Here is a 12,916-nt window from a genome sequence, read left to right on the forward strand (position 1 = left end):
AATTAGGAGTAATCACTCTGAATTGAACACTGGACAATGGGAACAGGTTAGTACAGATTGAAGCTCCAGTCTCTTAAGAAAGATTCAAAGCCAACTGTTGGTAGTGTCCTATCTAAACTTGAAATTTTCTGCAAAAAATTTAAACTGGAAACCTACATGAGACTAACTTACATACCATGCAGCTCTTTTGAAGGATGCCCTCAGTGGCATTGTGGAGAAAGAACACGTTCAACATATGGTGGACAAACAACGCACAAACAAACCAAAGAAAAGGACTATTACTATTAGCTTATGACATTTTCTCCATCAAAACACTACAGTGCTAGTATACTAGTATCAGTCAATATCAGAACAACACAATTACAAAGTTCACAGTTTTTCTTTTAATGTCCATGGAAATCAAGCTATGGCGTATTTGTCCACATTTGGCATTTGTATTTCAGTTTCCTCCACCATAACTGCGTATATGTTTATCCACCACATTTTGAACTTGAGAAGCAGTGCATGTGGTGTTTCTGTATTTAGTGTATAGATGCATCATGGGTAGAGGTGGGATTTTACTATGGAATGCAAAGTACTTGCATGATCTTGTGTGGGAAAAGATGCACTACATCAGGAATGGATTTTGTAATGGCGCTTATGCAAAGTATTAGAGAGCATTGTCTGAATATGCAAATGAAATGGTAAAGGCTTAATATCAATGGGGAATATTCATTGGCTGAAAATCTTACATTTCACACAGTTTCAGTGCCAAATTTTTTAATTAAACATCGTCAATGACACTGAGCCCACATTTGTTTCAAAGTGGCAGGCCAGAGTGAGTATACTTAACAAAGTTTACCCCTGGGAACATGCATACCAAGTTTCAAAGCAATTGGACAAGGGACTTCAGAGAAAATGATTTTCTTGACCAAAAATGTGGAAAATTGCCCCAAAAATACAAATATGAAAATTTCACTACAATTTGAAGACACTCAACTAAGGTTGCCTCTAGGTATATCCATACCAAGTTTCAAAGCAATCAGAATAGTTAATTTAGAGAAAATCATTTTTTGACCAAAAATGCAAAAAATTGCTCCAAAAACACAAATAGGATATTTCACCACAAATTTTACACATCCAACAGAAGACAACCCTAGGATCAAGAGTATCAAGTTTCAAAGCAATCCTATCAGAACTTCAGGAGAAAATGATATTTTGACCAAAATGTGAAAAATTGCCCCAAAAATACAAATATGAAAATTTCACCACAATTTGAACAAATCTGACAGAGGCCAATGCCAGGATCATGCATACCAAGTTTCAAAGCGATGGGATGAGTGCTTTCAGGGATTTTTGACCAAAAATGGGAAAAATTGCCCCCAAAATACTATCAAAATTTCACCACAATTTGAACAAATCTAATTTAAGTCACCATAAAGAACCTGCATACCAAGTTTCAACCAAATCTGGCCAGTGGTTACAGAATTTAAGCAATTTGCAGAATTTTCCCTTTTTCGTACCTCATTTGCCTATTTTTGACACTGACATGTTCATTTGAACAAATTCACATCTCCACCCCTGGGTGCACCTGTACACCAAATACTAAGATGGTAGGTGCTGCGGTTTTGGAGTTTTTTATGCGAGTAGACATACATCCACACGTACTAACATACATACGTCACCGACCATATAAGCTCTCTTTTGAATATATACATTTACCAAATGTGGGCTAAAAACAGGGCTATATGAGGGAAATGTTTCTGGCAGCCAAACCTACCCTCCTTCGAAACAATGGCAATCTCAAACTGGTTTGTGCCAAGAAATACATTATTTTTGGATAGCAAAAATCAAATCATGGAGTCCAACATTCCAATATTTACTGAAGCGGCAGAGTTCTCCCTAGGAAATTTTTACAAGAGTGCTTGTGTGGTGTGCACTGATTTTTTCTTTTAAAACTTTGTGGATTCCTTCATTCTTGTTAGAAAAATTAATATTGCATGTCATTTTCATAAGAGGGTGTTCAGAGTTTACTAGAGGGCGCCATGCCTTTGTTACCATATTAAGAGCATGTTTCTCAAGTCTTCCATGATTGTTGTAAAAAACTTTACTGAAAGTGCTCATCCATACTGTCAAACTTTGGTGTATACATTCACAGGATAATGTCATCCATATTTATGTATATCACAGCAAGTTGCTCATTTCTCATATTCCGATAAAAACTTTTCAGAAACTACTTGTCCAGTAGTCTCAAATGTATTTTTCAATGTTTGCATTTGTGAAGATCTTATGTTCGATTTGGCAAAGCACTTAAAGATAAGTAGCACTAGACTTTGGAGACGCAGTGAGAAAAAACTGTAACAACTATAAGCTCCGTTACTGAACTTATCTCTTTTAGATTGGGGATTTGGCCAAGCAGTTTTGTCTGTGGCTTCTCCACTAGGTGAGTGGGTGCCGTACATTGTGACTTCAAACCCGATTTAAAACACTGTATATTCTTTTCACGAGCGATTTCATAGGTTATCTTCTATGACTATTGGTAACTTGAATAGTATTTGACCCATATAGTCAGTTTTAGCAACTCCTATTGGTTGATTAATATGTAGTACAGACTCAGAGTTGGATGGAGCAAAGAAAGTCACTATGGATTTCTGTGGATTAATCCTTATTTGATGAGCTGGCTTTCATTTAAATGTCAATAGTAACATTCAGCATACCTTGTGCTTTCAAAAACATATCAAGAGTAGTACAGAGAACGCCACATTAACCCGTCAAGCCATTTAGCAAAATGCCTTGTAAAACAGAGAGTCATTTGGCCAGATAACAAGTAAATTGGCGGTCAACTTCAGTGGTCTGGTACAGCGATTGTAATACAAAAGTCAGGAGGAAGCCCAACTCTGCCATAAAAGGCTGCGTAAACATCGCACAGTGGTACAAACCATTTCTCTCATGGTGTATCTTAGAAAATAAACTGAATCGATGAAGAATAATTCACAATTGACACCGATTGAGATTACCCGCTGATTTTAGTGTTTGCAATTGCTGTACCCAACCAGTGAAGTTGATCGCCAATTTATTTGTTATCTGGCCAAATGACTCCCTGTCTCACTAGGCATTTTGCTAAATGGCTTGACGGGTTAATTTGGTGTTCTCTGTAAGGCTTCCACAAACCTATATTTCCTCTAGGTGTCAGCCCCTCTACAGTCTCATACAAATCCATTTGAAAGACAATTTAACACGTAGCAGCTCATAAACCGGGATACCTGTTTAAACTATTTCGTCAATGGGAGCTACCTTTCACTGATACGCTTCAACTCTTAGAGGAACCATTGTCTTGGAGGGTTATAGCTAGTTTACCGATCAATAAATGAATGTTGTGTTTAGGCAATGCAAGATGACTGTCAAGGTTCCTAAGCATTTTATCCAGGATACTTTTCAACATCCTGGGACTTTGACAAGCACCTTGGGCAATGCTGTTTATTTAATCTTTTTCTGGAAAGTATCGGTAGATATATATTTTCCGGCAAAGTTGGATCTATACAGATGTAAATCAGGGTCAAAGAATTGTTGCGATAAGAATTATTAGATGACTTTATTGCTTTTCACACATCACAGTTAGACTGGTCTCCAGTTACTAGCTGGCCTAGCCATCACGTCCGCCCCACAATCTATGCAACAGCCTGCCAGTGTACATTGCTTCAATTCCCTTTCAATTTACTCTGTTTTGATATTTTTATGATCACAGACTTGATGCAAGTCTACATCACAGTCGGTTATAAAGGCCACTGGGTCACTTGTTTCCTTTTGAGGCCTTTTTCTCTCCCAAATATTTTTCCTGATTCATACTTGGCTGCTGGGTTCAATTCAACTAATTTACTGAGAAACAAAATACAACCTTATATTGTGGACACGCATGTTGTTGCCCAGGAACGTGTCTCTTAACAACATGCACACTTGTTTCTCAAGGCACTTTGTTCTAATACACCAACAAAGACAGATGGAGAAAAGAGACGTGGAATGTGAGAGAGAGAGAGAGAGAGAGAGAGAGAGAGAGAGAGAGAGAGAAGCTGAAAGTACAGAGTACCCTTGTCAAAAAAACATCAGGAAACAGTGACACGACTGGAGTCATTTGAACAAAAATGGCTTAGTTTTTATTTATGGTAGTGAAATAATGAAACAGTTGGTGCAGGTGTAAACATTAATGCAGCATCTAAACCAAATCTTGCCAGGTCTCCAAATTGACACATCTGTTGCTGTGTTTCTCGGAAATTTAACAGTAGCTATCGCTCTTCAAACTGGCCATATTGTGTTATCCAAAGTCACAACATATATATTAACAATACATCAAACCTGTGATAGCAGGCCACAACATATTTTTTTTACGACACATCCCCACTGAGAAAACCTATTCACCATAAATTTTTTTTGTCTGTCTTTACATTAAATTGCGCAATAATTATGTCCCTGGAGCTACTATAAAAATCTGCCACGTTTATGTGGGGGTGATTCCATCAGAACATCTGTGGATGCTACATTAGAGTTTCTTTTCCTAGAGTCAGAAACATTGAACAGTTCCTCGGGGTTCATCGCCGCATTGACTTCATTAAAAGCACCGTGTCGCCGTCTGCCAAAATGAAGACTGCCCTGAGTGCTTGAAGCAGTTGTGTTACTATCTACACTAACACTGGCCATTGCACCATTTAAACCTGCAAAAAAACAAAGAATTAAGGAAAATTACAAAAATCAGGATAAAATTTCCAAAGTTACATATTTAGGGATGCACATTTGTTCCTAGTGGTTCATACTGAATATTTTAGGCTATTTTGCATATAACACTATGATTGGCTATCCCATGGAAATTATGTAAATTGAAATCAACAGTAAAACCGAACATTACTTAGCAAAGACAGCAAGACTACATATATACTGCCAGTCTACGACTGAGCCACAGTACAATTAATTTTATCATTCTAGGAGGTTGTTTGGCTCTTAGATTTCATGGTTAAACACTGAAACCTGACATTACTTGGTGATGAGAACAAGACTGCCAAGCTACAGCTTAGGCCATATTATGATTAACCATCAGACTAGGGGGTTGTGCTTGAATCTTAGATTTCATGGATAAAGCACCGAAAGAAAAACAAACACATGCTAGGAAGCAAAGGACTCACCATTTGCACTGAGAAAACTAAAATTTGCTGGTACAGGTAAAGATACACCTACTGCAAACATGACAGTACAAGGCAAACCTTAAAATGCAAGGAAACCTTTGCCATCCAACTCACTACATTCCAATATTTGTAACAAAATTCAGGATTGGAAGGGTAAATACTCATTTGAATTGAAATCATACTTCAATTTTTAATTTTTTTAAATTTTTACAAACGGTAAACATATTGCTCAATGCAGAAATTTGATAGAAGAGATACCCTTTGCATGACAATAGCACTTAACCTTGCTATAAATCTGTCATAATTACACATAAATTAAGCTCTTCTCTCAAATAAACCAAACTAAAAATTCCTCACGGGTCAAAAATATCTGAAAACTAACTGTAACAGATGCTCTTTCTTGCCTGTGAAGTACATCATTTCCATACAATCATTGAGGAAATAAGATCAGTCCATTGAAAAATGAATTTACAAATTTCTAGAACATCATGAACACTTTTCTAATCTTTGAGATGATCAAACAACAAACTTTACATCATAACTTGTGAAGACCACTGAAATGTGGATGGCTTTCAAATTCAAACTGCCTGACCCTTTGCAATGGTTAAGAGATTAAAACAGATATTTCTGTCCAACCTGTAAAATACCTTGACTAAATACAATTTTTCCTAAGTAAATCATGAAAGAGGCCCTATCCAGAACACCTGTGACAGCTTAAACCATCCATAAAACAAGCGACCTAGCGGCCGATATAGCTCCGCTGTGTTTATGTAGAGAGTAACTATTTTTGACACATGTCAGTGATGAAGAAGGTGGAAATCTTTGATAGCTCAATGCAATGGCCAGAAAAAGTGGCTAAAATAAGCTGCAAAAATACCCAATTTCATCATACTTTGAATATATCACATCGGATCATCCCTAAGAACATGTCACCAAAACATGTCAACCAAAGCTATCCGATGAGTAGTTTTTTGAGAATGAAATTTTCTGACCAAAAATGGCAACATTGCCCCAAAAATACAAAATTACAGATTTCATCAGAAATTCAATATATATTACTTAGCTCATCTGTAGAAACCTGTATACCAAATTTCAAAGCTATCAGAACAGTACTTTTTGAGAAACATGCTTTTGATCAAGAATGGCAAAAATTGCCCCAAAATTACAAAATTACTGATTTCATCATAATTTCAATAAATATCATTAAGGTGATCTGTAGGAACCTGTATACCAAATTGCAAAGCTATCAGATGAGTAGTTTTGGAAATACACATTTTTTGACCAAAAATGGAAAAAATTAACCCAAAATTACGAAATTGCAGATTTCATCATAATTTCAATAAATATCATTAAGTTTATCTGTAGGACCTGTATACCAAATTTCAAAGCTATCAGATGAGCAGTTTTGGAAATACACATTTTTTGACCAAAAATGGCATAAATTGCCCCAAAATACAAAATTACAGATTTCATCAGAAATTCAATATTTATTACTAAGTTCATCTATAGAAACCTGTATACCAAATTTCAATACTATCAGACCAGTACTTTTTGAAAAAAACATTTTTTGACCAAAAATGGCAAAAATTGTCTTAAAAATGCAAATTTGCATATTTCTGCACAATTTGAACAAATCTGAAATAGATCATCCCTAGGGACATATGTACCAAATATCAAAGCTATCTGACCAGTAGTTTTGAAGAAGAAGATTTTTAAAGATTTTTTTACCAAAAATGACAAAAATTGCCTTAAAAATACAAATATGCAAATTTCACCACGATTTGAAGAAATCTGACTGTAGTCACCCTAAGTAAACTGCATATTAAATTTAAAAGCAATCGGGCAAGCGGTTTCAGAGAAGTAGATTTTTTTACCAAAAACAGCAGAAAATGCCCCAAAAATACAAATATGCAAATATCACCACAATTTGAACAAACTTAAGTGAGGTCACCCCAAGTGAACTGCATATAAAATTTCAAAGCAATTGGACTTGCGGTTTCAGAGGAGAAGGCAATTGTTGACGGACGACGACGGAAAATCAACCTATTTGATAAGCTCCGCGTCGCTGACAGCGGAGCTAAAAAAGTTGTACACATCGTTTTCAAGCAACACAAGCAACAATAACGCTGTCGTTTGACTTTTGTCAAATACAACACAGCATTAAGTTATCTTTTACACTAGCAACAGGCAAATTTGTTGTTGTTGAAAATTTCACCTTACTCATCACAAATTTTACCATTTACAGGAACAATACACTGGCAAATGACAAATTATTTTTGTTCTGACCTTCTATGTTCTGATTAAATAATTTTAAAGTTATGGCATGAGACGTTTATCTTCTGTTACTTTGAGTTTCACTTGTTTCTCATATCATTGATGATAGCATCTACATAAAAGTCATTGACAAAGTCTCCGTTGAGAATTATTGATGAGCACATCTACACCACACCTCATATACTACATTGTCCTAGTGTAAACTTTGATTAAATTGGATCAAGAATGTTCAGAGGGAATGACAACAGACAAACAGAAGAAACTGAAATATGAATTGCTGAGCCAAAACCAGTACAAGTGTCCTTAAAAAGCGGCAGAATGGTTTGGATAACATCTTGCTCAGCTGGCATTGTATCCAGTGTACAAGTCAAGTATTTTATCGACCACAGGCAAGAAAAAATATTATTATAACACACGTTAGCATCAAAATGGCAATATTTCTCCCGTGAGAAAAAGATTTATCGATGTCATTTTTCACAATTCATGAAATATTTGAGTAGATTGTGTGACTGTATAGTCTGTATACAAACTAATCTTATAGCTTCCTTTCTGAATTGAATTGAGATACCATTGATTAGATTCAAGATGTAATTGAACTTGATGCAAAGCACTGTGGAAAACCACTTCAACGGATGGACGGAAAAAGAGTCACATCTGCATGCAGATCATTACAAAATGAAGGTTACCCAGATCAATTTCTGATTACAACAAAGAACTGGACATCAATCACAAATCTGATGATTATTACCTTGGCCTAATGTGTCAGCTAGCAGAATTACAAATTCAAGTCACAGTGTCCAGAATTACAAGATATGTTAAATTGTACACTAGAGGATGGCCACGTCCCTATATGCTACTTACCTTGTAATGCTAATGCCTCTCTGAATGGCTGCATTTCACTGTCAGGCGACAGTAAGCCATCGCTAAATAGGTTAGGGTGTCTAGGAGAACTTCGGTCGAAGCCGCTAGTCTGATGTCTAGGAGATGAGCGGTCAAAGCCGCTACGCTGCAGAGGTGTAGAACGTAACCTAGGTGGTACGTTCTTCCCACACAGGAAACCTAGTAGGTCATCTCTGCGGATGTGTCGCCTTTTTTTCTTTGCCCATGTGACGAGGTCTCTGGTTCTCCTTTGTTGCCCAGTTTGAATGCCTAGCTCTATTCCTCTTCTTTGTAATTCAAAACAATCTGTTGTAGAAATATCAAGATGAGTGAGAGGTACAGCATCCAAACAAGGAAGTCTATGAAACACTGACACAATTCATCACATGATGACTTATACAGCATGTGGGGAACTGCCATCTTTCTCTGCCACATGTGACATAAAAATCATGCCAGAGTTTGCCCTCCGTGCTAATCTGATGCATCACCACGTCACCAGTTTCCATCTCAGATTGTCACATAAGTTCGAAAAGCAAAATTCATTCATGTACAGGGGAGGGGCTTTGACCTCCATTCAATCAGTGAAATTAACTTTCACAGTTTTACTTTGTGATCACAAGTTCTTTGTGTGCAAAAAATAAAAAATAAAAAACTGCACACTCGTGCCAACAAATTTTACAGTAATGTTCCTCGCTCATTCATGTCCAAAATACAACTTACCGACAGTAACATTGTATCCTAAACCTTTCATTCACCAAATTATAACAATAAAAAGTATAATATTTAAAATGTGCTATAGCTTCTGCCTGCCCTAACCATACCTGGTCATTTCAATCTCACTGTGTTGATGATACAGCACCAAATACTGCAATCTTCACGAGATGCATAATTCTCATTACACTGTTCTCCCCAGACAACAACATTTCGCAGTTAAGAACTTTCATTTAGGGGGAGGGGGTTTTGATCTAAACGTAAGAATTGCGTTTCTTGAACTTATGCAACAATCTGAGACGGTTCCTAACAAAAATCTTCACATATGATGAGTATGCTGTCTGGTATACTCAAGAAAATGTCAAAAATTCCTTAAATTGTCTCAAAGAATTACAAAATTTGAACAGGATACACTGGTGCATGAGCTTTGCAGGCTTCCAGCTTACATTCCACAAATATTTTGTTGTTTTTATTGAACCTGTGAAACACTAGTAGCAGTATGCTAGTCCTATAGATATTCTTGAAATGGCCTTTAATCTACACATATGCTCACATACATGATGTTATCACATTCATCTGATCATAGTACACAATGCCAACTTCCCAAAAATGTTTCTCAAAAAAATGAAAGGATAGGACAAGCAGCCTTGGTCTAACCTGTGCATTGATGTCTGAAATGCTTTTCTTTATTCAGCCTCGCATGCTGTTAGTTTTTTCCACCCATTCAACATTATTTGAAGAAGAAACCTAACTTTCCATCATGCTATTTGGTACCATTATCACATTCTTCCAACTTATTTCCTTTTAATTCACTCAACTTTTAAACTCCAATAGGATGAAACAAGCAAGCACGGCAGTGACATATACTATATCACAAATCTATGGCATGTGACTAGACACGGATATACTGGACAACAAATACAGATAGTTCTATGATCATTGATTTACGCAACTCAAAAATCCTCACGCTGTACAAAATTAAAATAGCCGTAAAAAGAACATTATCACACACAACTAAATACATGAGATACTCATTATCAAAATTTTGTTGCAAATTAAAGTGAAAATAAAAATAGATGTGATTGTTTCGGGGGGAAAGCTAATACAAAGCAGTATAGAATGCAAGCTTTGTAAGTCACTCAAAAAACAAATACAGCTCATACAAACAAACTGAAATTACCTCATTATAAAGTGGTATCTGTGCGTGCAACACATTTTGAAATTATTATCATTAACCCTTTGAATGCCAAAGTCAAGTTTAGTCTCTATCATAAAATATAGGCCAGCAAATTTTTTCAGATCAAGACATCTTTTTTGAGACTTGTTCCAAAATTTTGATCAAGACCTGCAGCCCATGAAAAGTGATGTCAATGTGGTTCAAAATTACTAAAATATTATAGAAAATTTATTAAATTGGTAAAATAATGCACTAAAATTCTGGTGGGAAATATTACAGACCTAAAAGGTTAATTAAATAATATATACATTTATCTGTATTTAAGATGTGCCCTGGAACAGAAGCACATAGGTTATGGAGAACACTGGTATTTTTGTGCACATGCTGTCTTTGATAGGGAAGTAGTTAGCTTCATTCCTCAAATAGTGATACAGTACTGGTATCGTCTACATATCCACTTGCACTCAGTCAGGTTAATATGCATTTCAAAGATCTATTCCTCACTATTTTAATTAATTTTTCCATGATAGCAACATCACAAAAGATGACAAAAAATAGGATCATACTGTAACTATGGAAGGATAACATCTACAATTAGACAAGTGAGAAAGTCATTAACAAGGTCACAAGATGATACACACGACAAAATATAGTCTGTACTGGGTGGAAATGAAAGTGTTCAAATCAAATTTTGCTGTAATACTCTTGATAATTTCAGGCACAAATACTAAGTTCATCAACAGTTTCTTTGTATACAAGGGTTCGACGAATCAGGTGCCTAACAGAAATATAATGTACACTCCAAATGTTAATCTGTGTGAATGGCTACATTATTATAGACATGATCTATTAATAAACATTTCACATTTTTGACAACACACTCTACCTGCTTTGAGAAATATCTCGACATAACTAGTATCATCCGCCTTAGGCACTGTGTCAAGGTCAGTGTGTAGAATGAACAGAAAAGTGTTTAAACATGATTATACATAATATAAACTGCTGTACAGGCGATGCAGAATGTTTATCTGTTTAGAAATACATTTTCATTGGTGTAATTATCATCTATAATCAGCAAGCAGTTATTGCCCGATAAGTTATACAATGAAAACATTAAACAGATGCGCAAGCTGGAAAGCTTTAATGCCCAGCTGATAATGCTGAAACACAAAGAGCTGTAACCTTGACGAATCGGAGTGCCCTGGAACATTTGCAGAGTTGAAAGCCTCAACTGTTACATTTAGAGTTTATTTTCACGGTGTCATACGTTTAATGACGCCATTTTGCAACCTTCCATACTCGTGACTTGTTACAGAATTAAGTTACGGTTAATGTTTACTCGCCCTCGAGTCCTCCATATTTGATTCATATGTTGCGGGTTGGGTATGGGGTAGGGTGGGGTGACGACACGAGGAGAGAAACACATACTTGTATAACACTGCTCGTCGGAGAATCACATGAAATCACCTGCAACAAATTCTGCAAAATTATCGAAGCTGATCATAGAAAGTGTGAAAACTTTCACAGTACACTGACCTTTATAAAGCTGAGTCACTGCCGTGGCTGCATTTTGAAATGATATCCATACTGCTGGCGTCGAGTGATGACACAAACGGTCTGTAAATATATACATTGCACAAGAACGCACAAGTTTAGAATTTGAATTCAACAAAGCATGGCGAAAAAAGCTAGTGTCAAATAATATATTAAAAAAGACAAGTATACAAATAATCTACCTTTGTATAATTGAGCTACGGCTGTCGCAGAATTCTGGAAGGACAGCCACAATTTTTGGCTCGTCTCTTCCCTGTCTGCCGACAAACGATCGTCGAAATTCGGTTCGCTTTCAAGTTGTTCTATGCATTGTTGTTCCCAGTTCGACACCCATAAGTCGCCTACCGAGTCTTCCTGTCGATCTTTCTGATCAGACATTTCAACATTAGGTCTTTAGGTTTTGTGTTCAAACCTCGGTATGCATAAATATGGATTGTAAACGGGATAAAAAGACTACAATTTCAGAAGTACTCTAGAGGCCCTGGACGTCCTTTCACCAAATCTCTTCTTCACAGTGCATTGTGGGAAAACATTTCAAGCCGTTCCCTGCGCACGCTCAGATGTAATCAGGACGCCCTAGGAATACTACATTTCGCTAATGTTATGCATAAGCGCGTGGTTAGGGCGTACATACACATCCCATCAGCTGAAACGCGTCACTACTGATGTCAGAGCTCACGTCATGTCTGGCTCTTTCCAAAAACAATTGATAAATCATCACCCGAAATTATTTGCAGTTCACATTCCTTTTAATAATTCAGCCTAAATATTTTCATAAAGTTTCCTTTCGTCGAGTGTTGAAATAGTCAATTCTACAAGACATGAAATTGCGGTACATTTTCCGATTTGTGGGACTGGTATGGGAGGCGGTCCATTAAAATTATAAGTATTGTCATGTTCGTTAATTTTATATATGTTGCGCTCTAATTAATCATTACAACAAACATAAACAACTATAAACAGGCTGTTTCCCATATTTTGATGATTTAACGAAACACCTATCCAAAATGTTCAAAATGTTTCTGATTTTTTGCATGCATGCATGTGTTGTGCTCTGGTTAATTATATCGACAAAATGGACAGAAAAAAGTGGTCCAAAAGTTCACCTGTCAACGGATGCTTTTTTCTTTTACAAACGGGCTCCCTTTTGTCATCTTTTGATGATCTCAAC

The 12,916-nt window shown here is 36.4% G+C and overlaps 1 protein-coding gene across 1 annotated transcript; it reads right to left on the reverse strand.

Annotated features, from left to right (window-relative positions):
* Positions 1–4,104: 4,104 nt before the first annotated feature.
* On the reverse strand, positions 4,105–12,266 carry LOC139151280 (HUWE1-associated protein modifying stress responses-like). Its single transcript, XM_070723962.1, has 4 exons — positions 11,928–12,266; positions 11,728–11,808; positions 8,286–8,609; positions 4,105–4,685 (listed from the first exon to the last, which is right to left on the reverse strand). The coding sequence occupies exons 1-4, from the start codon at positions 12,121–12,123 to the stop codon at positions 4,453–4,455; spliced, it is 834 nt and encodes a 277-aa protein (XP_070580063.1). The 5' UTR covers positions 12,124–12,266; the 3' UTR covers positions 4,105–4,452.
* Between the last annotated feature and the right edge of the window lie 650 nt (positions 12,267–12,916).

The sequence above is a fragment of the Ptychodera flava genome, chromosome 15, assembly GCF_041260155.1.
Source record: "Ptychodera flava strain L36383 chromosome 15, AS_Pfla_20210202, whole genome shotgun sequence".
Taxonomy (NCBI): domain Eukaryota; kingdom Metazoa; phylum Hemichordata; class Enteropneusta; family Ptychoderidae; genus Ptychodera; species Ptychodera flava.